The 25,544-nt window shown below is 40.2% G+C and overlaps 1 protein-coding gene across 7 annotated transcripts in view; it reads left to right on the top strand.

The window, feature by feature from the left end:
- The window catches only part of DOCK4 (dedicator of cytokinesis 4), a 414,714-nt gene that overhangs the window by 168,452 nt on the left and 220,718 nt on the right, over positions 1-25,544 (top strand). For 6 of the 7 annotated variants that reach the window (XM_048836082.2, XM_048836079.2, XM_048836080.2 and 3 more), the window contains 3 exons: positions 1,242-1,390; positions 10,389-10,473; positions 14,422-14,573. The exons of the other annotated variant lie outside the window; for it this stretch is intronic. In XM_048836082.2, coding sequence (XP_048692039.1) covers positions 1,242-1,390; positions 10,389-10,473; positions 14,422-14,573 — 386 coding nt within the window. The remainder of the gene's footprint in view (positions 1-1,241; positions 1,391-10,388; positions 10,474-14,421; positions 14,574-25,544) is intronic. 7 annotated transcript variants of the gene reach the window in all.

The raw sequence follows: 25,544 nt of genomic DNA, 5'->3' as shown, positions 1-25,544 counted from the left end.
TTTGAAAAAGAGTATATTTCTATAACAAAATTAGGGTCTGCCCTGCTAACACTTACTAAAAGGAATACTGACCAACTGGTGCCTGATAGAATGTTTTTCAGAGTTTTCCATCTGGAAGCAGTTCTGTGTCTTCTAGATATTCTGGTTTGTTTCTATTTCAAAGGACTTGTGCATGAGGATCAAGACCTGTGTTGCTAAGAAGTTCATATGATCCTGTTGCTTAATCTTCTTCATAGCAACTAATTATGATTATTTGGCACCAAAAGTGGGCTAGGTGCCTGCTTTATGCTGTAAATGAAATAAATAAGGAAGACAAAACAAAGCAGTTGGAAGAGGTTCTCGGGTTCAGAAGTTACACATACAAGGTAGTGATGTGACAGAGGATTTTGACTTCTCATGGGGATTGTGCAGCAGGGGCAGCTGATGTTCCTGTTTTTATGAAGCTGTTCATAGTAACAAGGAAAAGGGGAAGAGGAGATACCATGCCAGGATAAGAAGAACTAGCTCTGAACACAATGTTTTTCAAAACTCTGTATGTTACATCATCAGATCTTAAAGATTCAAAGCACTTCCTCAAATAAGGTTCTCCAGACAATATAAAAAAATATGACGACGTTAATTAATGAGAGTTGGAACTGGTGAGGGAAGGGGACTGTTGCTGTCCTTTGGTTTTATGGGAAATGAAATATACTTTGTACTTCTAGAGTGAAGTGTACCCTTATATAAATATACCATTGTGTAACTATGATGGGAAAGTGTGGGGAGAAGAAGTCATAAGGCAATTCAGATAATTCCCTATGTTTGAGAGTCAAGTTAAGCAGAAGGTGCCTGTCAGGAAAGATTTAAAAACATGTACTTATAGCTATTTGCAGTTGACCCAGGATATACACTACCAGTAATCAGGCTTGCCTAAATAAGGACTGAAACGGATTCCTTGCTCCTCAGGCCAGCAAGAAGTAGTGAAGGCTGTGGAGGTAGTGGTTCAAGAGTAGCCTTTAGTGAACACAAGTAGCTTGTGCTTGAAGTGATGTTGAGTCTCTGAATAGATTTGTTCCTACCCTTCTCACCCGTTCTTTGAGGGAGAATCACAGTATGATGGGGCAAAGAGGAAATGAAGCACATGAGGGAGAAGTTAGGGAGGGTCCTAGAAGAGCTTTTGTTCCCCCCTCACAGTGTACCTGTTTGCATTGTTGACCTCCTCAGCTAGTGTATACATAACTGTTTGTTTGTGTATCTGACAGAGAAATGAAGGGGATCTTTTTCATCGACTATGGCACATAATGAATGAAATCCTGGACCTGAGAAGGCAGGTGCTTGTTGGCCATCTTACCCATGACCGGATGAAGGATGTAAAACGGCATATCACTGCTCGCCTGGATTGGGGCAATGAGTAAGTAAGCGTTAATAATAGAAGCAGTTATGGTAACACAGTCATGATAAATGAATCACAGCGCCACAATTTTATGCTCATGGTAACGTGTTAAAATAAGGAACTGGTGTGTGGCAGAAATGCTGAGTCTGATGTCAGCATTTTCTGAGGACTCTTTCCCTCCCATCAATTCTTTTCTGTAAGAGGGGTGGATTTGGACCAGCACATTTTATACTTTGAAAAGAAATGATTTGTAGCTTCACTTTATTTAAAAAAATAAAACAACCACAAAACAAAAAATAAAACAAAAAGCCCAACAAATATTTGCTTTGTCTTGGCACTTACCTAGCAATCCTAGAAATGTAGGGCTAGCAGGGATCTTGAGGTGAAAGGTGACTTCCTTTTTAACACCTTATCAATACATGCAAGGCCATATCCTCACATGGTATGCTGATTCATGACAGCTGAGGTTTTGGTCCAAAATTTTTAGTTTGATTCTGTCATGGGTCAGTTTTTACCTGGGCAGCTTCAAGATATATTAAGAAACAAATAAAAATTATTAAAGAAAACCAATCAGATTCCTGCATTTTGCTTTTACCTGAATATTATTTAGGAGAGCTAAGTAAATCAGATACGCTGTCACCATTTTGATAGCAAACAAGTATTTTTTTGCCTTTGTATTTAGCTAAACTCATACCATATCAAAGGCTTTCACTTCACTGTTACTAACTGCATAACAGCATGAATTCTAGAAATAAAAAATTAATAGCTTAAAGTTTTGATGTTGAATGTGGTTTTAACTTTTCCAGACACTGCTCATGCTGATCTTGACACTATCTTGCACAGTTTGAAAGGCCAGCAAGCTCATCTCTATTCCAGACACGCTGCACGTAGGAAAAATAAACACAATAGGCTACTCTCGACTCAATATTACTTTTGAAAACAGCAGCACAGATTAAAAGCACCTTAGTGCTTGCATTCAAAATCAAGACTTATTTGATGCCCTGTTCTTATAGCTGGCAATGGGGCAAAAGGCTCTTGTGACTCTTTTCTAGAGAGGTGCCAACCGTTGTTGCCTGGCTTGGGCCATGTTTGGCAGCTGAATAGCACAGATGCCAGGAAATGAAGTGTACTCTTAGAGTGATGACATCTGTATACGTATCTAGCTTTCTGCCTCTAGCTTTGCAGCATGATTTTGAAAAATTGAGATTGTGGAGGGAGAGGACAAACTGCACTGAGATTATCCTGCAGCTGACCTGTCGTACATTACTCTTCTTTTGCTGCTGTCTTAATTACAAGGACTTTCTAGCCTGATTTTTCGGAAGTGCTGAGCCACATGTACTCCTGTTAAAGTCAACAGGAGCTGTGACTGCTCAGCACCTCTGAAAATCAGGCCACTAGTTTCTAAAGCAGTGTGTCAATTTCTGCTATAAACTTAACTGGTCATTGGGCAGCTTTTCTGCCATTATGTTTGTTCTTTTTGTGATCCATGAGGAATAAGTATGGTCTGACTTGAAATTATTATGTGAGAACATAAAGCCTGATCCTAAACTCTTTGAAGTCAATGGGAGTTTTTCCAATGACTACAGTGGATTAAGATCAGATCCACATCTTAGAGAATTTGAAAGAAGATAAAGTAACAGGTGATACTTCTCAGGATAAGGGATGTTGAAAGATTAATTAAAAATACAGTAAAAGGGGGCAAAACAGAGAAAATAATTAACAGAATTGGGGAGAAGGAGTAAGGAAGGAAAAAATGAATCCTGATTTGCAGGTGGAATCTTCTTTTGTAATTTTCTACCGTCCTTTTACACCAGTAAATAATTTGCTCACCCATTGTTTAGAAACCAAGGTGATAGGCATCTTAGAAATACTGAGGAGTGGTATTTAGTTTATTACTAAATCGAAGGAGGATATTGTACACTTTACAGATGTTCATAACTACTTAAGTATTACTGCTGGCTTTGATAGAGTAAGCAGATGAATTCTAGAAACAGACACTATCTGCAGAGGGAGGAAATCATCAGCAGCTAGTCTTTATGAAGAAAGATTCTTTTTAATTGGGTTGCTAATTTCATTAGTTTTTGGGTGAATTGGAGAGATGGGAGGAAAGAAATAAAAAGGGAAGAGAAGGAGCATCCTTGTTCATAAGATGGTCAGTCCTGCCAGGCACAGAGAAGTGCTGAGTGCCCTCAACAGTCATTGAAGCCAGCTCATATTGAGGGTACTCTGTACCTTGCCAGATCATTTCCAAATAAATTATTGGGTTTTATTACTAGGTTTTTTTCCCATTGACATAATTTCCTGTTACTCTTCTTTACCTGTCTATATTCCATCTTATCCACTGCCCCTTCTATTTCTCAAGCTAATGGTGTGTCAGCTTCTTGTCACACCAGTCTCTCTGCATCACCAGCAAACTCCCCAAGACTCTGCCAGTCTTCACCTTGCCTTGCAGATAACACCCCTGAGTTTCCCAGAAACGTGTCCATAACGTCCAGCTCCTATCACTTGTCACTCATAGAAATTACCAAGTTTGCTGCCGCCAAAGAGAGTGTGCACACACCAGCCTGTTAGTCAAGGACCCACACTTGGGGGCATTCTGCGCCAAAAAAATTAAAAACTAAAAACTACACCAAAAAAATAAAAATTCTGCACCTAATATTTTAAATTTCTGCAAATTTTATTTGTGAAAATAACACTACATAATCATACCAGTTTCTATTATTTTGGTAATTTATGTCATAATTCCTGTCAGCAAGTATGTCTGTAACAATGCAGACACACACAAAAATTCCCGCAGGAGTAGAGAGTTAAAGAAATCCCTGTAACAACCCAGTTTCTGTTTCTCTACCCCCTTTCCCCCCAGAGCCCAGCTGGGGGGCCAGACAACCCACAACCCCTTCTCCCCAGAGCCCAACTGTGGGGGGCCCGCCAGCCCAGATACCCCCACCTAAAGCCCAACCCTTCTCCCCATAGCCCAGGGATCCACAGGGAGAAACAGCCTAATGCTCGGTCTAAGGCTTGCACAGAGTTTCCTGCGCACCATTGTCTCCTTCCCTCAGGGCGTGCTGGGAACTGCAGCTGCCAGGAACCTCTAGCTCCCTCTCCCTCCCCCCTGGATGTCTTCTATGTGCAAGCTGGGCTCTGCAGAGTCCAGTGACCCCTAATTGTGGCCAGCAGCACTGCAGCCCATTTCTGTGGGGGAAAGGAAATTCTGCGCGCACAATGTTAATTTCTGCAAAATTCTGCATTGTGCAGTGGCACAGAATTCCCACAGGAGTATCACTTCAAGCTTCTGCCATTTCCAGCCCCACAGGCAGGAGGATCCACCATTGACAGACTCAGAGGGTGCTGATCCCTTTGTCCCCTAAGTGATGGATAAAAAAGGAGTTCCCTTTCTTTGTTTTTATAGTCTGGAAAACCTTTGAAATGTATTCTTTAAAAAGTAAACCCAGACAAAGTTCCGCTCCCCTGCTGCGAATTCTTTGGGGTGCAAGCTCCAACCCCTTTTTTCATCATCTGGTCAGCTTGCTTTCTTGATTGGCTTGATCACTTTGTTTATCTTAGATGCAAATGTACTTTCATTGCCCTTGCTTGTAATCAAGCCATTCTGTTTTCTCATCCGCCTGTTAGCTTGATACATGCAGACAGGTAAATCCACATTCCTTTGTCTAGGGCAGGCTTGTTTTATCAGCTGCCTCCAAAAGATATTTTCAGAACATTTTTCCAGCACACACACAAGTCTTTATACACAGCCCATACATACAATCACACAATGATATTCATGACCATAGAATCATAGAAGATTAGGGTTGGAAGAGACCTCAGGAAGTCACCAGCATGTCACCAGTTTTTGTATGATACCTTACAAAACACTGATTGTCTAGTTATTCTGACAACAATGTGGTTGGGTGTGCCCTTTGCTAATTGGCATAAATGGGCTACTGTGGTCACAGTGTCCTATGTCTGGCAGTGGTCTGTACCACATTCTATAGGAAGCCTTCTCGATTTATGTACCTAGATAGTTATACAGTGCTGTACATGTATAGTTGGGAAGTTCTTCTTGACCTTTTCAAGAGATTGGCTTGCACTTTGACGTATGTGATTTGAATAGTTAGGTCACTCTAAATTGTATAGTGCAAATGTTTTTAGTAGGCATAAAAAAGATCAAATCCTTTGAAGCTTACAGCTATAATATATAGCTCTATAGCAGTAGATTCCTTTATTTACCAATCTAGCATACCCTTCAGAGTCATGTTCTTTCTCCCACCCATTTTCTGCTCCAACAAAGCACATATGGAGGTAGAAAGGAAAAAAGAGGGCAATGATCAGCCTCCATATCTATGCAGTTCTTGAGAACACTGCTGAGAATGCCAACATGGGTGTCAATTGTGATAATGAGTTTTGTAATAGGAACATCTGTCCACTGAAAACTGGACAAACTACCAAACCTGGACTGAATTTGAACCAGTGACTTAAAAGTCTAAAGCTCCATATTCCATGATCAGAACCTAAGCCATCTAGTTACACATACCTTTTTTCTTTTCATATTTAGCCTCCTTAGAACCATTATCTCTATTTGAAAACTAAAAGGTTTGATTTATTAGCTTGGATACTTAGGGAAAATTAAGGCTCGGCCAACGGAGGGTTCCTTGTGAGTGCAAGGACCGAGGACACACATTCAGAGGCAGATTTATAATTTGGATGCAGGTTTTGGGGAGAACAAATCAGGGACCAGCTATAACAACCATCATCAGCACCAGCCTCAGAGGAGGCAAGATGAGAATAGGGCTGTAGCATCGCTTCACCTCCCCTTCACTTCATATCAGTAGGTCTGCTATACCTGCTGAACAGGTGTTCCAAATCCTGCTGACCAATACACGGGCTACATCTAAACAAGGATAAAAGAACCACGGCACAGCCACGGCTCGCCAGGTCAGCAGACTCAGGCTCGTGGGGTTGGGGCTTTGGGGCTAAAAATTGCTGTGTAGACATTCAGGCTCCACCCTGGCAGGGTCCCAGAGCTCAGGCTCCAGCTCGAACCCAAATGTCTACACAGCAATTTTTCAGCCCCAGGGCCCAAGCCAGCTGACCCAGGCCAGTTCTGGGTTCTTTATCCCTGTGTAGATGTACCCTCTGTGGCCTCCATAATAAGCCTAACTGAACACATGGTTTTATATTTCAGTGATGTGTGTACATAATTCCAGAAACCCTTTATGCGGGGCTGAGTGGACACAAGTCACTGTGTTTGTCCCCCGTACCCCTTTTCTTAGCAACAGGGGGTAGTGCTTCACATCTATATTGTAATGGGTGATGGAGAAAGAACTCTGAATTCTGTTTCACTTGACAATACTTCATTTGTTGTTGATAATCTTCCAAACCTTTTAAATGTAAGTGAATCTTGTCTTCCTTCCATAAGGGCGCCTTCAACTTTCATAACTGAACTTTGCAGCCATTTCAGTCTTGATAAGATCTCTCTTATGCCTTAGAGTTTATTGATTACTTAATATTGCAATATGTGAGAAGTTAAATTCCCATTGAGTATAAGGGTAGGATGAATAATGCTTTTTAGTTTTCTCTAAATGCCAGATTAACATGTAGTTTAAGACCTTAAATAGAAGTATAAAAATATTGAGAATGATACAAAAGTTGTGTAAAATACAGTGTTTGGTTTTAATGTTGTTAAAAAAACATTGCATACAAAATACTAAGTCCAAGGAAAACTTAACCAGGCAACATTTTGTATAGCAACACTAGATCTACTTAATAGTTAGCACATGAATAAAATGAAAAACTTCACACAGTGGTCACAATTAAAAATTTCTGTGGTTTGAAAGAGATTAACATTTCTCATTTTAAGTACAAGGAATATTTTACAAACTGGAATAATCTTTTAAGTACAGCCAGTGTATATGATTATAGATTGAGAATCCTTTTTACAGTACATCTTTTGCTAGTAGATACCAATATTCTGGTAAAACAGTGATTTTTTTTCTTGCCCCTATATATGAATTTTTAAAATGTAACAGAATAAGAACTCCCATTAGTTAGGCAAAAAAACTTTGATGGTACCCTTGGTGTGCCACAACTTTTCATTGCTATTTTTTTCCTCTGTAAGGGAAACAGAACTCTGGAGCAGATTTTAGTACTTTCTGCTCTGTTGTCTGTCATAATGTGTACTCTAAAACCTCTTCCAGTGGATATTATTCTTAAGGAAACCAGCTGCTTTGGAGAGTGAATGTGTCTATGTTTTCTTTTATTACCTTGAAAAAAGATATAAATGAGTAAAAGTGTTTGTCATATAAATTCTTTTATTTTCAGTTTTCCCCAATGTGCATGAAAACGGTTGCTATTCCCAACAGAGCCAGCACTGGATACTTTGAAACAAAATGTCATGGGACTGATTTGTAGGCGGTCAGGCCTACTAGTCGGAGTTCGAATGCCAGAGTCAAGGGGCAAGACAGGATCAAAACCAGGAACCATGGCCGAATATCAGAACCAAAGTCAGAGTCCAAATGCCAGAGCCAAGGGTCAAGTCAGAGCCAGGAATCAGAGCCAAGGGTCACAACTAGATTACCGGGAGTCAGGGAAGGCAGGAGCAGGGGTGATTCTGAGGCAGCAGAAAGACTGGGACAGGATGTGAACAAGACTGGGTGCAGGGCAGAGTCTATACTGGAGCTGTGGAGGAGATGATCAGGAGCAGAGCTTGGAGAGACACGAGCACAGGAAGGCAGAGAATCCATGGGTGTGGTTGCTGAGCAGCCAGCAAGCTACTGCTGCAGCTGGGTTTAAGAACTGGCCTGCTAGCTTCCTCAGCCACTGAGGCAGGGCAGTCCATCAGGCAGGCGAGCCGGTTTGTTAGGGTTTCAGGAGTACTGAGCAGGCGCAGCTGCAGGGCCTTACTCCTGGCAGAAAGTGACAGTGTGTACTAGTAGGCTGGGCCCTTCCACAGCGATCATAATACACCAGGAGATTGGCATGGATGGAGTTCCAGACCGAAATGCAACAGGATGCACAATGTGGGTGACAGCAGAACAGGAATTACAAATACTGAGTGGTGTGTGAAGCAGTTTGTGTCAAGGAGTATTTTAAATGTGAAAAACCTGTAAAACAAAATAACTTTTTAATTCTTCCCTCCCCTAGTCCATTATCTTTCACCCTTTATTTTTGTTCTCATCATCCTTCCGCTTCCTTGTGTTCCATTTCCACGAGCCAAGTGTGACAAATTCATTTTTTTAAATTAGTTTTTTAAAATGTTTGCATCAAGCCCCAAATTTCACCACGGACCCACCATTAGACACTGCTAATAAGACTGCATGTCAGCTATCTGGCAAGGTTACATTGCCTTTTCCCATCTCAGTGAGAAGGAAGACTGGGAGACGGAGGAGAGAGAGCTTGTGCCCAGACATGCTGGAGCTTAGCCCCTCCTAGTGCCTTAAAGCCCACACGGGCTTGAGCCAAGCAGGGGATTGAGGAGCAAATAGGCACTAACACCATCCCACACACACACCATCTCTGCCCATCCTGGCTAATAGCCACTGATGGACCTATCCTCCATGAATCTATCTAGTTCTTTTTTGAACCGTGTTATAGTGTTGGCCTTCACAATATCCTCTGGCAAGGAGTTGCACGGGTTGACTGTGTGTTGTGTGAAAAAATACTTCCTTTTGTTTTATTTTAAACCTGCTGCCTATTTATTTCATTTGGTGACCCATTCTTGTTGTTATGACAAGGAGTAAATAACACTTCCTTATTTCATTTCTCCTCACCAGTCATGATTTTATAGACCTCTATCATATCCCCCCTTAGTCGTCTCTTTTCAAGATGAAAAGTCTCAGTCTTATTCATCTCTCCTCATATGGCAGCCGTTCTTTACCCCAATCATTTTTTGCCTTCTTCTGTACCTTTTCCAATTCCAATATATCTTTTTTGAGATGGGGTGACCACATCTGCATACATTATTCAAGATGTGGGCGTACCATGGATTTATATAGAGGCAATATGATATTTTCTGTCTTATTATCTATCCCTTTCTTAATGATTCCCAACACGGTTAGCTTTTTTGACTGCCACAGCATATTGAGTGGATGTTTTCAGAGAACTATCCACAATGACTCCATGTCCTGATTAAACTCAGAAATCTCCAACAACTGTGCTGTAAGTTACTGAATTTGTAGGTGCATCTTCAACTATCAGAATCTTTGAGGAGCCCTATAACAAAAAAATTGTTAAAGAACTGTGTCCTAAGAATTTTATGCTAATCGGAGGGACACAGACCTGACTTACTTTGAATGTCACCTGTTCCTGCTTACATAAGAGATTATCTTTTTCAAGAGTTGTCTAATATTTTAAAGTGCAGCTCTCCTGACTGTTTAAAATGTCATCACCTTAATTAAGCACATCTGCACCATGTGTGTATTCAATGTCTTAACTTCTTACATCAGTGACAAAAATAAGCTTCCGCTACATTTTACTTCTGTTAACTCAAGTTTGCTTCATTATTTAATAAAGGCCAGAAATTCAAGTGCAGTTGATAAAGTTGTGTCTATATAAAAAGGAGCTAATGCTTTCACATCTGCTGAATTTTTTTTTTTAACTGTCTCTTTGGGTTTCCATCTGACTTGACATTACAAATCACCTCAAAGTGTGCTATCTGCACAAGAGTCAGGCTGGAATATAAATTAACAATATTATGTAATACTAAAAGCTGTGATGGAACATATCCCAGTGTAAATGTTACACAGCAAAAGGGAGGGAGAAATTATCAATGGACTTATAATTAATTACGTACCTTCACACAATGACCTTTAAAATATATTAGTGGCCAGCTGGAATCCAGGCATGACACCAATTAACATGCACAGTATTAGACATGCTGTTTCCATCAAAATTCTAATATAGGGAAAAACAATGAGTTCAAAATATGCACAAGCAAATAAGGAAAGCAAGAGAGTCCTAAATATAATTTTTTCATGTGCTCTGGAATGTGTGCCCATTATTTCCATATTCTCCTTTACAGGCAGTTGGGGCTAGACTTGGTTCCAAGAAAAGAATATGCTATGGTGGATCCTGACGAGATCAGTATTACAGAACTCTATAGGCTGGTAAGTAGATAGCAACTGTGCTTTCCGGGGGCACCCAGGGTTGTGAGAGCCCTTGCTACCACGTACCCTTAGCATGAGGAAGCCTTGTTTGTGCCTGCTGGGGTCAGCTTCCCAAATCCACTGGACATGGGCCACACAAGGACTCCCTCTAGGCCTATGCAGGCCCTGCTGTCACTCCACAGGTTAGCAATTGGCACACTCCGGCACTTGAGCCCTTCGAGTTTGTACCTGGAGCATCCAGCCCCTGGTCTACTGGACACTTGCAGTATTTACAGATTCACTGCTTCCAAAGAAGCAGTATGTGCCAGCTTACCAGTTCCACTTCAGATCACTGCCCAGTTATAAACATATCAAAGCACTTAGATATGTGTATAGTGAAATAAAGTGTAAGTTTATTTAACAAAACTAGAGATTCAAGTATTAGCAAATAGAAATATTGGAAACAAATGGTTACATAATAAATAAAATCATAACCTGCATTCTAGACTTAATTAACAAGATACTCTTGTGCAGGGGTCAGCAATGTGTCCGTACACGGACACAAGTGTCCACTGTAAAAATTTTGAGGTCCGTGAAGGGCACTCATGGGCGGTTCCCCACAAGCAGCTCCCCGTCTTTGCTATTGCTGATGGAGGCGTGGCCAGGTGGCTCTGTGTGCTGCCTACGTTCCCCCTCCCCGAGTGTTGACTCCCAGTCCATTGGCGGGAACCGTGGCCAATGGGAGCTGCAGGAGCTGGAGCGGGGATATGGCACTGCTTGAGGTAAGCTCTGGGAGCTGCTTGAGGTGAGCACTGCACAGAGCCTGCACAACCCCCACCGTCCCACCCAGCCCTGATCCCCCTCCTATCCTCCGAACCTCTTGGTCCCAACCTGGATCACGCTCCTACACCCCAAATGCCTCAGCCCTACCCCAGAGCCTTCACCCACAGCTGGAGCTCTCACCCCCCACACCCCAACACCCTGCCCCAACTTGGAGCCCCCTCCTGTACTCCAAACCCTTCAGTCCCAACCCAGAGCCCTCTCTTGCACCCCAAATCCCTCATCCCCGGACCCACAGAGAGCCTGCACCCCCAGCCAGAGCCCTCACCCCCCCACACACATCCCAACCCCTTGTTCCAGCCCAGAGTGCCCTCCTGCACCCTGAACCCCTCATTTCTGGCTGGCTGTGACCCTGTTTTCATGAGAAACGCTCTGTCAGTTTGTCTCTGCCAAGGACTCTGTGTGTCCCCTGGCACTCCAAGAAAAAACACATTCCTTTGTTTTTATTCATAAACCAGACACCCCATCCCTCACTGTTTGTTTATTCCTGTAAATTTCCTCTCTTAGATTTCCCGATCTCTCAGCCCACCCTGTATTATATGCCTCATATGCAGTACGTATTGTGAGGCATATAATACAAAAATCCAGACAGGGAGATAGGTGTCCAATACCTACTGACTGAAAGGAACATTTCCAAGGTGTGTCGCTTCCTGGTGACTGCCTTAATTCCAGGACCTTAAGAACATAATTTTTAGTATAGATACATAACTCCTTAAATATTATCCGTATATACATTTCACAGAGATCATGATGACCAGTGGGCTACTGGCCCTCAGAAGAGATTTCACATTCCACCCTTTGGTGAACTGTTACATAGATAGAAAAGGAGTACTTGTGGCACCTTAGAGACTAACCAATTTATTTGAGCATGAGCTTTCGTGAGCTCATGAAAGCTCATGCTCAAATAAATTGGTTAGTCTCTAAGGTGCCACAAGTACTCCTTTTCTTTTTGTGAATACAGACTAACACGGCTGTTACTCTGAAACCTGTTACGTAGATATCGCTCCCAGAGTATCCCGATAAAACCTGATGCACCCCCTATGTCCAATGACAGTTGGCATTAAGAGGTCCCTAGTTCACTGTATCTAATTATCTCTGAGTTTATTGTCTAATTCGGCTGACATTTCAATGGCAATTTTCACTCTTAGTTAATGCGTTCAAAATAAAAAATAATTCTAATGTCTGCGTCAGTATCTTTCTATTGATAACATAATGGAATTTGTCTTGATATCAGAAATTTCTTTGGGGCTACTTTGATATGTCTGTAGTTATGAGAGATGCTTTCATTTGAGTTAAACTTTCCAATGACTCTGTGTGTGTGCGCGTGTGCTCCCCATGTTATGTGGATGTCATATATCATCACTGAAACCAATTCTGGAATGGTTCCATAAAAGCTTACTCATGAGTAAAATCATCTGAGATGCTTTCTTTAATACTGTAACTGGGCCCTTAGTTGCATTCGGCTATGCCAAGATTAATGGAATTGAAATAATATATCCATTGTATGAGTATTGTCACTCTTAATCATATTGGGTTATGGGGTCTCTTCAGCTAATATAATAACATGGATGTCAATAAAGCTATAAGAGACAACTCTCCTTTCGGCTTCTCAGGACACAGAAAGAACAAGAGTACTTGTGGCACCTTAGAAACTAACAAATTTATTTGAGCATAAGCTTTCGTGAGCTCACGAAAGCTTATGCTCAAATAAATTCTTTAGTCTCTAAGGTGCCACAAGTACTGTTTTCTTTTTGTGGATACCGACTAACATGGCTGCTACTCTGAAACCTGTCAGGACACAGAATGATCCATTTTATTTTATGGGAAATTATCATAATTATTTCTCAAGGGGCCTGATCTATACAAACTCCACTGAAGTAAACGGAAAGACTCCAATTGACTTCAGTAGGATTTGGATATGACCTATGGTAATGTGAAATTGCTGCAGTAATACAGATCAGAGTCTTATCTGCTTAAGTTTAAAAACTTTTTTTAAACTAAGTTTTACTCTTGTTAACGCAAATGTATTTCAATAATTAACATGGGCCATAGAATAAAGCACAAATGATAAGATTGGGCCCATATAAATGTGAGCTAGCATATTTACATTTGCTAATATTCTTGTTTTTTACTATATATTCTGATTGTCATTTGACTTGACATTACAGGTCACCTGTTTCATTGTGGTGTCAGTTCAGTATTTGGGTTACGTTTTGAAAACACTGGGTTGGTCCTTCTCAAAGTTCAAAACTGTATGTAGTATTACAGAATCATATTTGGACACTTAATATGAAATATTTTTCTAATTATGTGGAAAGGAAACTGTAATCAAGTGAAGAAAAATGAAAAATACAATTAAGTGGAAAAATGCTGACTACTTCATAAGATTAGCTAAATTAGATAAGAGGAATAAAAGAAATAAAATTAGCTATTGCTAACGTGGGCAATCTTACTAAAATTAGTGATCAGCTAAGAGACATAAATTTTAAAAATAAAAAAAGGAGAAAAGCAAAAGATGTTAGCTTACATTGAGGATTAAGTACTTTGGAAGTGTCAGCTTTTAAAATTAAATGTTTTCATCACAATGTAAGAGACCGAAATAGTGCTACTTGATTTTTTTTTTCCAATCCTGGGTTCTGTTAAAATGGTCAAACTATAAACTGATAAATGAGGTTATTAAGGGAAAAAGCAACTCACCTACAGAGCAGTCTGGCACAGATTATACTATGTCAAAGTGAACCTTTTGGTTTTAGAATAATAACTACAAAGCAACTGTATAGTATATTTTAAGGAGTAATTCTTTAAACCAGATTTTGAATAAAGCTTGGGTACATACCTGCTTACGGTGGTTTTAGGTTCTGGTGGTTAGAAGAAGGAGCTGGAAGTTTAGAGGTTAATGGATTCTAACAGTCCCAACTGAGCCAGTGTGTAACCCTGATTAAGTCAAAATAGACAAAAATCAGTTGGCTCATTGCAGAACAGGTGCTACATCTAAAATGAGGGGTTTGGGATTAAGTAATTACCCCCACATTTAGAATGTTTAACTAGTACTATGTTTAATGTATTAGGCTTTTTTATAAATATTTGAACCTGCTGATACATGTGGTTGTTGTTGATGCCAATATGTAGATGGAGCATCGTCATCGAAAGAAAGACACTCCTGTGCCAGCAAGCAGCCACCATCTTTTTGTGCAGATGAAGAGTCTGATGTGTTCGAATCTGGGAGAGGAACTGGAAGTCATCTTCTCACTGTTTGATAGTAAAGAGAATCGACCAATTAGGTAATAACGTCAATTTTCAGAAGGACTTAGATTAGTGTGTTCCATTAATCTTACATGATGGAGGTAGTTGTGATACATTTAGGACTTGCCTACACAGTGTAGCAATGCTGAGTATGGGGGTCTGATTTCTAAAGAGCACTGATGTGTTACACATTAAATGGTCCATATAGACCCTGCTGATGTCAACTAAAGGTTCCCTAGTTCAGGGGTTCTTAACCTTTTTCTTTCTGAGGCCCCCCCACCATGCTATAAAAACTCGATGGCCCACCTATGTCACAATAACTGGATTTTTGCATATAAAAGCCAGGGCCGGCATTAGGGGGTAACAAGCAGGGCAGTTGCTTAGGGCTCCATGCCACAGGGGCCCCTGCAAAGCTACATTGCTAAGGCTTTAGCTTCAGTCCCAGCTTTAGCTTCAGTGGCAGGGCTAAGGGCACTGGGCTTCAGCCCCATGTGGTGGGGCTTTGGCTTTCTCCTCTGGGTCCCAGCAAGTCTAATGCTGGCCCTACTTGGTGGACCCCCTGAAACCTGCTCGTGGCCCCCTCAGGGGGCCCCGGACCCCAGGTTGAGAACCACTGCCCTAGTTGATTCTCAGACTAATTAATGCACAACATGTTAGTGCAGTTTAGAAATCACAGCCCTGTAGTGTGCAGCACCCCACTCTGCAGACAAGCCCTTAGTTATACTTTCAGAAACAGGTATAGGATGGCCTTGATTATTAGAGGAGCATTAGTAACTTTGTAATACTATCCTAGTTTCAAATTAATTTCTTTTCTCCACCAAGTTCTTCACTTTTTTCAAACATTATTTTGCTTTTGTGTGAGAGATTGGAGGTGTGTGCCTCCACGTGCACATTTGCACATACGGTATTTACTTTGTAACGTGGGGGTCATTTTTAGCTGCTCCTTCTCTTCCAGCAGTCAGATTGCATCCATATTTTGCTGCCACTTCCTCCATAATGTTTCTAAGATCCATTTGCTTTATGTTCAGACTGCCAAAATTCTGTCCAGGCCCTTATCTCCTGTTTTGATTACTGTAACCTTCTGTGGACTCCTTAATAACCATGCCATCCCTTTCCAGTTTACACAAAATACAGCTTCTACTGTCATCCTCCTTTGTCATCACTGTGACAATATCTTCTTCCCCCTTCCACTTGCAAAACTGGCTTCTGTGGTTCTGTGGGGCTCATATTTTTTAATTCCCTGTTTTCTTTTTTAGTCACCTTTTGAATCTGGATCATCAGTATCACCAATGCTGGTAGTGGTGAGCCCCAGAAGACAGCAAGCTTGTGCTGTATGTTTCTCAGAAGGACACAAGAGAAGGGGATGGGGTGGGACAACACTGTTGTGTTGCGGGCAAGATGGGGAGGAGCAAGGGATGGGGGTAGAGCCATGGAAGTGTTGTACAGTGCTCACCCCCATCCTCTGCACTCATCTGGACAGGAGAGAAGATAATCAGGGGATAGGATCATGCTGCATTTTGTCCACACTCAATATACGTGAGCATAGGGAGGGGAGCCCAGTGTGGAAGAGTCTCAAGGGTCTGGTCTGATAGGAAGTGTGTCAAGGACTTTGGGAATGTGAATCATGAAATGCTTCCTGCTCTCCTGGGTACAGACGGAGTGTAGGATGGAAGTGGGCAATGTCTTTCTGCAATGAAGGAATTTTGAGACCAGACTGCAGAGTAAACATATCTTAGGTAAGATGGCACAAAACCTCATGAAGAATTAAATAAGTCACTGGTATGGGATCATTAATAGGATAATAGTTGTTAGTAGCGTGAAAACAAATGGCTTTTATCTGTGAGAATCTTTTCATTCATGGCCGAGGGAATGTTTTGGATCAAGTGGAAATCATGACAGAATTTGACAAAATGACATCTGACCATTTTTGGTAGAAAAAGGGCAAGGAGATGTCTGCCTGCTATTTTGGAGGAAAACCACTCAGAATAAATTGATTCTTGTTGCTAGTGAGATCGCGCAAACATCCGTTACTAGGATCAAAACTGCTAGGTACTATTATGTAATCCTAGACGGCACATCTGACATTAGTCACCTAAAACAGTTCACTGTCATATTGAGAATTGTGGCCACCTGTGAGTTGGAGGCATCAAGGAATATTTTCTGGAATTCATTCCAGTGAATGGCAGAACATGTGAAGGGTTAATTGAGAGAGAGCTTCAGAACTTGAAGGAACATAATGTGGACATTTAGGACGGCTGAAGGCAAGGGTGTGGCAATAGTAGTATGAAATGCAAGAAACTGAAATGCTTTTATGTGAGCATGCACAACTTCTAGAGTTATCAGTAACCCATGTGCCTGCCATGATCTGAACCAGGTTGTTATTGACAGTCCATTCCTCAGAAATTGTGGAGTTGCTCTATAGCTATTTAGAGTAGCTTTACAATCTCTGTGCTTTCTCATCACCTCACTGGCAAATCTTAAAGCATGTTGCCATGATTCCAAAATAGCGTGGTGGGAAAGCAGGATAAACTCTGTGAAAGCAGTTTCCTATGTATTGAAGCGTTTTTTGAGATGCACTACTAACGAATGCTGAAAATATTGAAACCAGTAGAGCATGAACTCCTTGTAGATGTTGCCAAACTGGTAAATGAAGTATCAGTCCTACACAATGTTCCCTCTAATTTTTTTCCTTCCATGTGCGGAATGAATTTTGTTATGTGCACCGATATCGAGGTAATGTGCAGATGTGTGCCACCAGTAGAAACAAAAAACCTAGATGAAATGTATATTTTTAAAAAGTTACCAATAGGGATAATTACTCCAGCCAGGACAGGTTAGTTATTTTAGAACTCACTACTCAAAGAATTAGATTTAAGTATAAGAGAGAAATAAAAATTATGAAATGCATAGACCAGTCAAAACACTAAAATAACACACTTCGAAAGAATAAAATTACAGAGAATATATGTGAATTGCAGGAAGTACCAAGAAGTAACAACAACAATAATACAAGTATGTGTTGGGAGGTGAGTGTGAAAGACTGTGTGTGTGTGTGAGAGAGAGAGAGAGAGACACACACAGACTGTATGTGTGTGAGACAGTGTGTGTGCACTAGTTGCTGGAGAAGTCTATGAGAGATGGTGCATTGTCTCTTTAAGGCACTCACTCACCAGGCTCGTTCAGACTGCAGCAGCTCTCCTGCTCCTGAGCCTTGTCTCCCCCCCCCCCTCCTGGCTCTGCAGAGATGGGATACATCGGTGGGGGGGACACCCTGACATCAGCACCCCCCACCCTCTGTACAGCAAGCAGGCGGGGACCAGGAGCTCCAAGGCAGAGGGCAGGAGCAACATGGCTGCAAGGCAGCAGAGGGAGGGGCACCTGAACACACGGATGTGCGCAGTTCTGCTCATGAAGTGTGTGGCGCTTGATTCGCTCCTGGGCAGCTGCGCAACCATGCAGCTTATAGGGAACACAGGTCCTACACATTCATTATGTGCATAGAAGAATGGTATGATGTGCTTGTTGACCCGAACCATGTCTGCAAGATATTTCAGAATGCTTCAACTAAGGTGTCTGTCTAATTCAGGCTTCTTTGTGCAAGTCGTGATGAGTTAGAGAAAAAACAGTGGAATCAATTCTGATCAACCACCTGCTGATACCGCTAAGGTAGTTAAGGAACTAGATTTATCATTTTAATTCCTTGAAATAAGTAAGAAAAGATCTTTGATTAGGAATGGCAGGATGAGAACGTGCACGATCCAGAACTCTAATTCAAAGTGGATTTCTTCAACAATTTGCTGGGTACAGCATTAGCCTCACTTGTGTGTATAGCTATTTTCTGAGTTCCAACAAAAATGTGGATTTTTCCATTACATCACATTATGCAGTAATCTTTCAGAAAATATACTGAGAGTAAAGTACAGAGCTCTGAAAATGAAATACCAGTAGACAAAACAAATAATCATTCTTACGAAGAAGGGTTGCAAAGTCTTGCTGAAATGATACAGACCTCACCTTGATCATCAGTTTTCTTGTGAAGAATAGACTGCAGCAGGCTTGTTTTCACACCTGTGGTGCACTGCATGTTTTTGCATTTCTGCCTGTTAATGTAGCTTCCGTAGAATGAAACTTGACAAACTTAAAATGGTCAGGACATATTTGAGGGCTTAAGTGAGCCAATAAAGACTCTCGCTATTTGACAGTGAAAGCAGTACAACATAAACTTTCCAGAAACCTTACCTATAATAGCTAAAGGAATTTGTACCTAAAAACGGTAAGAGATCCACTGGACAACTGAAGACTATGGCGCTCCGTGTGTACATAAATGTCTGTCATGCAGATCGGTTTGCAACACATCCATTATACATTTGTTGCTGTTTTGCTAGGGCTGTGGAGTTATTTTTGTTTTTTAAATTGTATCAAAACTCAGGATTTGCTATTTTGATGACCAGTACAACTTAAAATAATTAAGTGACAGCTGTGTGGAAATAGCAAAAGCCCTGTGAAACTGGAGTGGGTAACAGCTGTAGAGATGTGCTTTTTGTCACAGCTGAAAACACTTCTGTAAATATTCCTTAAGACAAAACACCAAACTATTTGGGCTGTTTGAGAAATTATGTTCATAGCTGTGCAAATGGCAGTACTTGCAGGGCTTTGCTGCTTATCGAGTTGAAAGACATTAAAGGCATTAGTGGAATTAAACTGTATTATAACAGCTACTTCCTGATAAATGGACTCTCCATTTGTTCATAATAGGGTGTGTGTGTGTGTGGATTTGGTAGGAAGAGAAGATGCTTTCTGCTGTAAATAAATAATTCAGTGGGACTGTATGAAGGAAGAATCCCCATCATTTTTATATTAGGTGGGTAAGGATAGTGTCTTAGCCACTACTACCCTCCAGAAAGCATTAGAACCACGTGATCTGTACAATGGAATGAAAACTACAGATGCAGAGCACGGATGCCTTCTCTGTGAAAAACAAAGCTATATGCTGGCATATTTTTCTTGTTAGTAGCAGCCTGTGCACCTTGTGTTAACTAGCTGATGCTCGTTAATCAATTTCAGAGTAATGAGTAAATATTTAATAGGATTTTGAAAAAAATACAATTTTATACAAATTGTAAGTAAATAGTTATAGCGAGGCATTGGTTGGTAGTTGTTTATTCATACAAATGTGAATATGTAATGATAGTAAAGTTGAGAAAACATTTTAATTACTTTCTTTTTTAAACATCAGCAGATTTTAAGTATCATTTTACTCAAATGTAAAGTAAGCCCTTTACTCATATGAATAGTCTGAATGAATGATTACAGGGGATTACTTGTTGAAGTGTAAGTCTTTTGCAGATTGGGACTTATTACTCCGAAGTTGAGAGTTCAGTAAACTTGGTAGTAATAAATAATACATTAACAAAGTACACTGATCTGTTATCAGAGACATGATCTGCGCTAATCTCTTAAGTATGAAGTGCATGTGGAGGGAAAATAGAAAAGAAATGGGTGTACTAATGGCAGTATATAGACTATAACAGGGTTCAAAAAAGAACAAGGTAAATTCATGGAGCAGAGGTCCATCAATGGCTATTAGCCAGGATGGGCATAGATGGTATCCCTAGCCTCTGTTTGCCAGAAGCTGGGAATGGGCGACAGGGGATGGATCACTTGATGATTACCTGTTCTGCTCATTCCCTCTGAAGCGCCTGGCATTGGCCATTGTAGGAAGACAGGATACTGGGCTAAATGGACCTTTGGTCTGACCCAGTGTGGCTGTTCTTATGTTCAGTTTCATTCCCCGACTCTTTTGTCATTCATGCAGCACCCAGCTCCCTTTCATGTGGTTTGCAATAGGTCTGTATTTTTTAAAGTTTGTGTTTTTTCTCATAACCTCAAGATTTGACAGACTGTATGTAATTGAAATACCAGTTTAAAAAAGTAGTCAGAGAAAATTAATACCTTTAATGTTTAACAGAAGGGGTTTGCTCTTTTTCTATGGAACACTTGATTTTTTTATAAAATATTTTCTCCACACAAAATGTAGAAAATGTTATAACAGAAGTTTCATTTACCCATACTTTATGAGTAAATTTGATTAAAGGACATTCATTGGGCTAGATTCTGGTCTGTGGCAGTGATTTGCTGAGCACAGCAAGGATGGGTGGGAATTTAGGGAGTTGATTACTACTCCTCTCTTCTCTGCCCTGCTGCAGCCTGGAGTTGCTTAGAGCAGCCTCTAGTCTGCAATCTTCCAGGTTGCTCTTAACTAGGCCAACTGGCAGCAGCCCTCAAGGGGCCATCTTTCAGCTGAGAATAGATGGAGCATAGCATGCTGCAGCTCTACATTCCCTTTCCTCCCTTGACATGCCCAGTGTATTGGGGCTTTAGAAGGTAGTGACAGAAGAACTGGCTATGTCAGCTTTGTGCACACTGGAAATCCCCAGTTGGAGCAATGCAGTTTGTTTCCACTCTCTTTGTGTCACTTGAGTGTCACAAAGGGAGTAGGACAACGAATCCTCCCCATTGTTCATCAATAAAATTTTAGGCATAATGAAACTGAACTTTTTGTTGCATTTTACTAAGGGGAAAAATACATTGTCCCACTAGAAAGTAACTCAGGTTGGTATTGCCTTATTTTTTCCACAAAGTGAATTGTGTTTTACGAGCTACAGTGTTAATTATTTGCACATTTTTAAAGCATTTTGACATACATGGATAGGGTATATAATCTTAGACCTTGATACATGTTGATGATTTGATCTTGTTACGATCATGTCATTTCTGCAAAATTCACAACTGCTGATTTTCTAATCCACAGTAGGTAGGACCTGTAAGTTTCAGAATAGTGCTGGAAGGGTTTGATGTTATCTTCTTTCTTTCCTTTGGGGATACTGAAGTGATTCATGGTATCTCTGTAACATTTCTGTGCTTTGAAAATAAAAAACAAACAAACTTAGTAATATTGGAAAAATGATGGTTTAATAAACTGAGTTTCATATTAAGGTGCAAGAAAGAGTTTGTCCTCTGGCCATAGTGAAGTTTAATTTTCCTCACAATGTTGTCAGAAGCAGAACAGATTTACAATCTAGCCTTTGCATTATGAACGGGAATGAGGGGTTGTTTCCATGACAGGACTGAGAGATTCTCATTGACACAAGTGTACCCTGGCAAGCAAGCCAAACCAAACAATGGACAGATAGAATAATGGTGTAAGAGCTTTAGTTAGTGATTTCATTTGGGAACAGAATCAAGCCCCACATGAATAAATAGGAAATCACCTCATGATGCACTTCTACAGTGTGTATATATAGTCTCTCTTTGGATTTAGATATAGAATGTTTACAAAGCACTTGAGAGTACCTGAATGAAGGGTGTGATACTGAATGTATATTGTATACTGTATATACTGTGGAAATTATTTTTATTTTATCAAGGTTGAAATTTTGTTAATTTTTTTATGATTTCGTCATTGAGAGTTGTCTCATTTCAATACTATGGTTGTCAACCTATACATTTATGGGATTCACATCTTAACAGCTAAATGTGTCCTCAGATGATGGGTGGCTTCTCAGGACCTAGCCCGGTTCATTGTTCATAAACAGTGCGTGTGCGCACACACCCTGGACCCAGCAGGAGAATGAAATTAAAAACTATATTGATTCTCCATAACTTCTGGCTTGTACTACTTTGTTTTTGTAGTCTTGAGTCAGTATTTTTAATCAATTATTCTTTTTGTATGTTATGTTTTATAAGGCAATATTGTCAAATCATTGGTAACAATAGTTAGCATTTATGTAGTACTTGTCATCTTCAAACAACTTAACAAATATTAGCATATTAATTTTTCCAACATACTCTGTGAGATATTGGGAATTCTTCCCATTTTACAGATGTGAGGGCCTGAGCTAAGAATAGGTAAATTGAGTAGCCCAGGATCAGAGCAAGAGTCAATGTAAAAACTTAGAAGTAGTGTTCGGGAGAATCCTGGTTTCTAGTAATTTGAAGGTTTCAGAGTAACAGCAGTGTTAGTCTGTATTCGCAAAAAGAAAAGGAGTACTTGTGGCACCTTAGGGACTAACCAATTTATTTGAGCATAAGCTTTCGTGAGCTACAGCTCACTTCATCGGATGCATACTGTTTCATGCATCCGATGAAGTGAGCTGTAGCTCACGAAAGCTCATGCTCAAATAAATTGGTTAGTCCCTAAGGTGCCACAAGTACTCCTTTTCTTTTTTAGTAATTTGAAGTGACCTCATCATGACAGTTCATTGGAAAATTGTTTTCCCATCCTGCAAAATCTTTTGAGATTTCAAACATATTCTCATTCTGTGATGGGATGAAACTAAGACTTTTCAAAGTTTCTTTTTTGTGAAAAACGAGAGAGATGCCCCAGAATAGCCTGTATCCCAGTGGATAGAGCACTCACCTGGGATGTGATAGTCTCAGGTTCAAGTCCCTGTTCTGCCTTATTCAGACCAGGTAACTAATGCAGTCCTATTTAGAGAAGACTATGTTAATATGAAGTAGGAACCTTTTAGTTCATGCCCATAGTGTCCACAAGGAGGGATTTCAATGCGGCATTTTGGCGCACATACCCATAGTCTGGACTGCGAGGCAGTGTAGCCATAGCCTTGGAACCTTGTTAGCATAACACACTGAGGTTGAAAGAATGCAACAGTTTGTTTTTTGGGTTGATGTAAAATGGTGGATGGTAGTATTGATAGGCAAATATTCAGAAAGTTGAATAGTCCTTTAGCCTTGTGACATTGCGTTCAATGGGAAACATGCAGTATTTTGAATGTGTACTGTTAAGTCTGCATATGGACACTCCTCCATTATGGTGCTAAGTGCTCTGTGGTTATTTGGATTTGTTCTGGGGAGTTTTTGCCCTCATACCAGAACAAACAGATCATTTAAATTAACCTCTACTGTAATTAGGTCAAAATGACAGAGCTAGTAAGTGTTTAACGGGTTACACACACTTAAGAATCCATGACAATTTTGTGGTTATTGCCCCTTTATTTCTCTCTGAATAAATCTGACATCTGATCATAGTGTGTTTTCCTCCCCTTTTGCCACTTGCCAGCTGTGGTAGTTTGTGAAACAGTGTGGCCTCAGCATAGCCAGAGGGACCAATTACATTGGAGCTCTGATAAGACTGATTGTTTAATCAAAAATACATTGATTTTTTTAATCAGATCTTGGAAAAATGCAGCTTATCTGTTTTAATTCAAATTGGTTTTATAAGCAACAAGGGTTACAGTCATAAGTTGGGTGACCCTCTGAATAATTTAAATTATCTACTCTGACTTGGTTAACTTTATGTCTGGTCATCAAAACGTTCCATTACTGCCAAGAATAAGAGACATACATTTGTGTAAGTAAGTTATTTTGTATGTCAGTCATTGAGAGGCACTGTTCCAGTGGATAGGACGTTGGACTGGAAGACAGGAGATCTGGTGTTTGTTCATGGTTTGTCTGACTCATTGCATGTCCTCTGTTAAGGCCTTTTAGCTTTTCTGTGCCCCCAATTTCCCCATCTATAATATGAGGGTTAAAACACCTTCTTTATTGCTTTGAGATCCTCTGATGAAAATAGCTATATCAATGCTAAATATTATTAATTATGTACAGCACTTAAGAAGAATACAGTTTGCCCAGTAGAACACTATATTAATTGTATACGTGTATCAGAGTGAATGAAGTATAGACATTTTTCTTCTCAACAGCACTACATCCATCTAGTGTTATACCTCACATTGTTACCTGAAGGCTATAGTTTAATGTACAATAGCATGTGCCAGTTTATTGCAGCTGTGATTGATTTAATGAGTACAAAGTGGATGCAGATAGTGTTAAACAGGATCTTCCAAATAGTTGTTAACATTTTCTGAGGCAAACCGTACTAAAAGCTGAGCTGTGTGTGAGAGCAGGGTAATCTTGGTTTTAGTATTTTTAGGTCTCTTCAGTCTTGAACTTGCAGACCATAAGTGCTTACATACTACAGTGGTAAGTGCTATAGAAAATCCTAAATTAGATGGTAAGACCCTATGCAGATTGACACAATTATATCTACTCTCCAGATAACTGCTTTATCCCATTTTCCTCAGAGGCTTTTACCTGTAGTTTGTGGAAACTGCTAACACAAATTTAAATTCATAACACATTGCTAACTAGAGATCTCTGCTGCTTTTTTATTTAAAACACAGGCTGCCATCATCTCAGAAACCTGAAATGAAAAAGGGAATAGAGCGTATACACACCCTAAGTCTGTTTGTTCCGATCACAAGTATTCAGTTCTTACATAGATTGGTATGTAAGAGAACAGTGCACCAGCACCTTCCTAAAATCCCAGTTGCTTTGCTGACCCTTAAATCTCTGCAGTATTAGTGTCTTTGTATGTTATACTTCATCTGATACATTGCAGCAGAACGTGCAAGTGATTTGTCTCTTGTTATTTAGTAAAACTTACATTTGCTAACAAAGCACAAAGCTTCCATCTAATCATACCTTTTCTAAACCATTTGGTTTATGGTGTTAGCATTGTCCAAATAAGGTCATCTATTAACACAACAATTATAAGGTAGCAATTCAGAAGGGTGGAGATGTGTATACTTTGTGACTGTGTCAATATGATATGAAAGTCTTGCCAAAAATGGCTCATACCTGTGGACCCATACATATGAGGAGCAAAGATAAATCCCCCTCTTTCCATCACCTTGAACTCCCTTGTTTTATAAATATCATATTGTCCTCAGAAGAGTGCACATTCATAAACTGTATAGACAAATAGGGGTAGGTCATTTATCCTAGGCTAATGAGAGCAAGATGTATTATGCATTTTCCCTTTTGTGCCCTTGGTTATATACTTAAAGGTTACAATACACTTCCTTTCTCAACCATGTAAAAGAATAAACCAGAATTATCATTTAATTATCCCTATGTAGTACTCTCAACTTCACCTTTTTAAGTGGCATTAATATAAATAATTAATCTTTTCACATTTTCCTCATTCT

The sequence above is a fragment of the Caretta caretta genome, chromosome 1 (assembly GCF_965140235.1).
Source record: "Caretta caretta isolate rCarCar2 chromosome 1, rCarCar1.hap1, whole genome shotgun sequence".
Lineage (NCBI taxonomy): Eukaryota > Metazoa > Chordata > Testudines > Cheloniidae > Caretta > Caretta caretta.
Note: the sequence above shows the minus strand (reverse complement) of the source record. Positions and strands in the feature narration are given on the sequence as shown.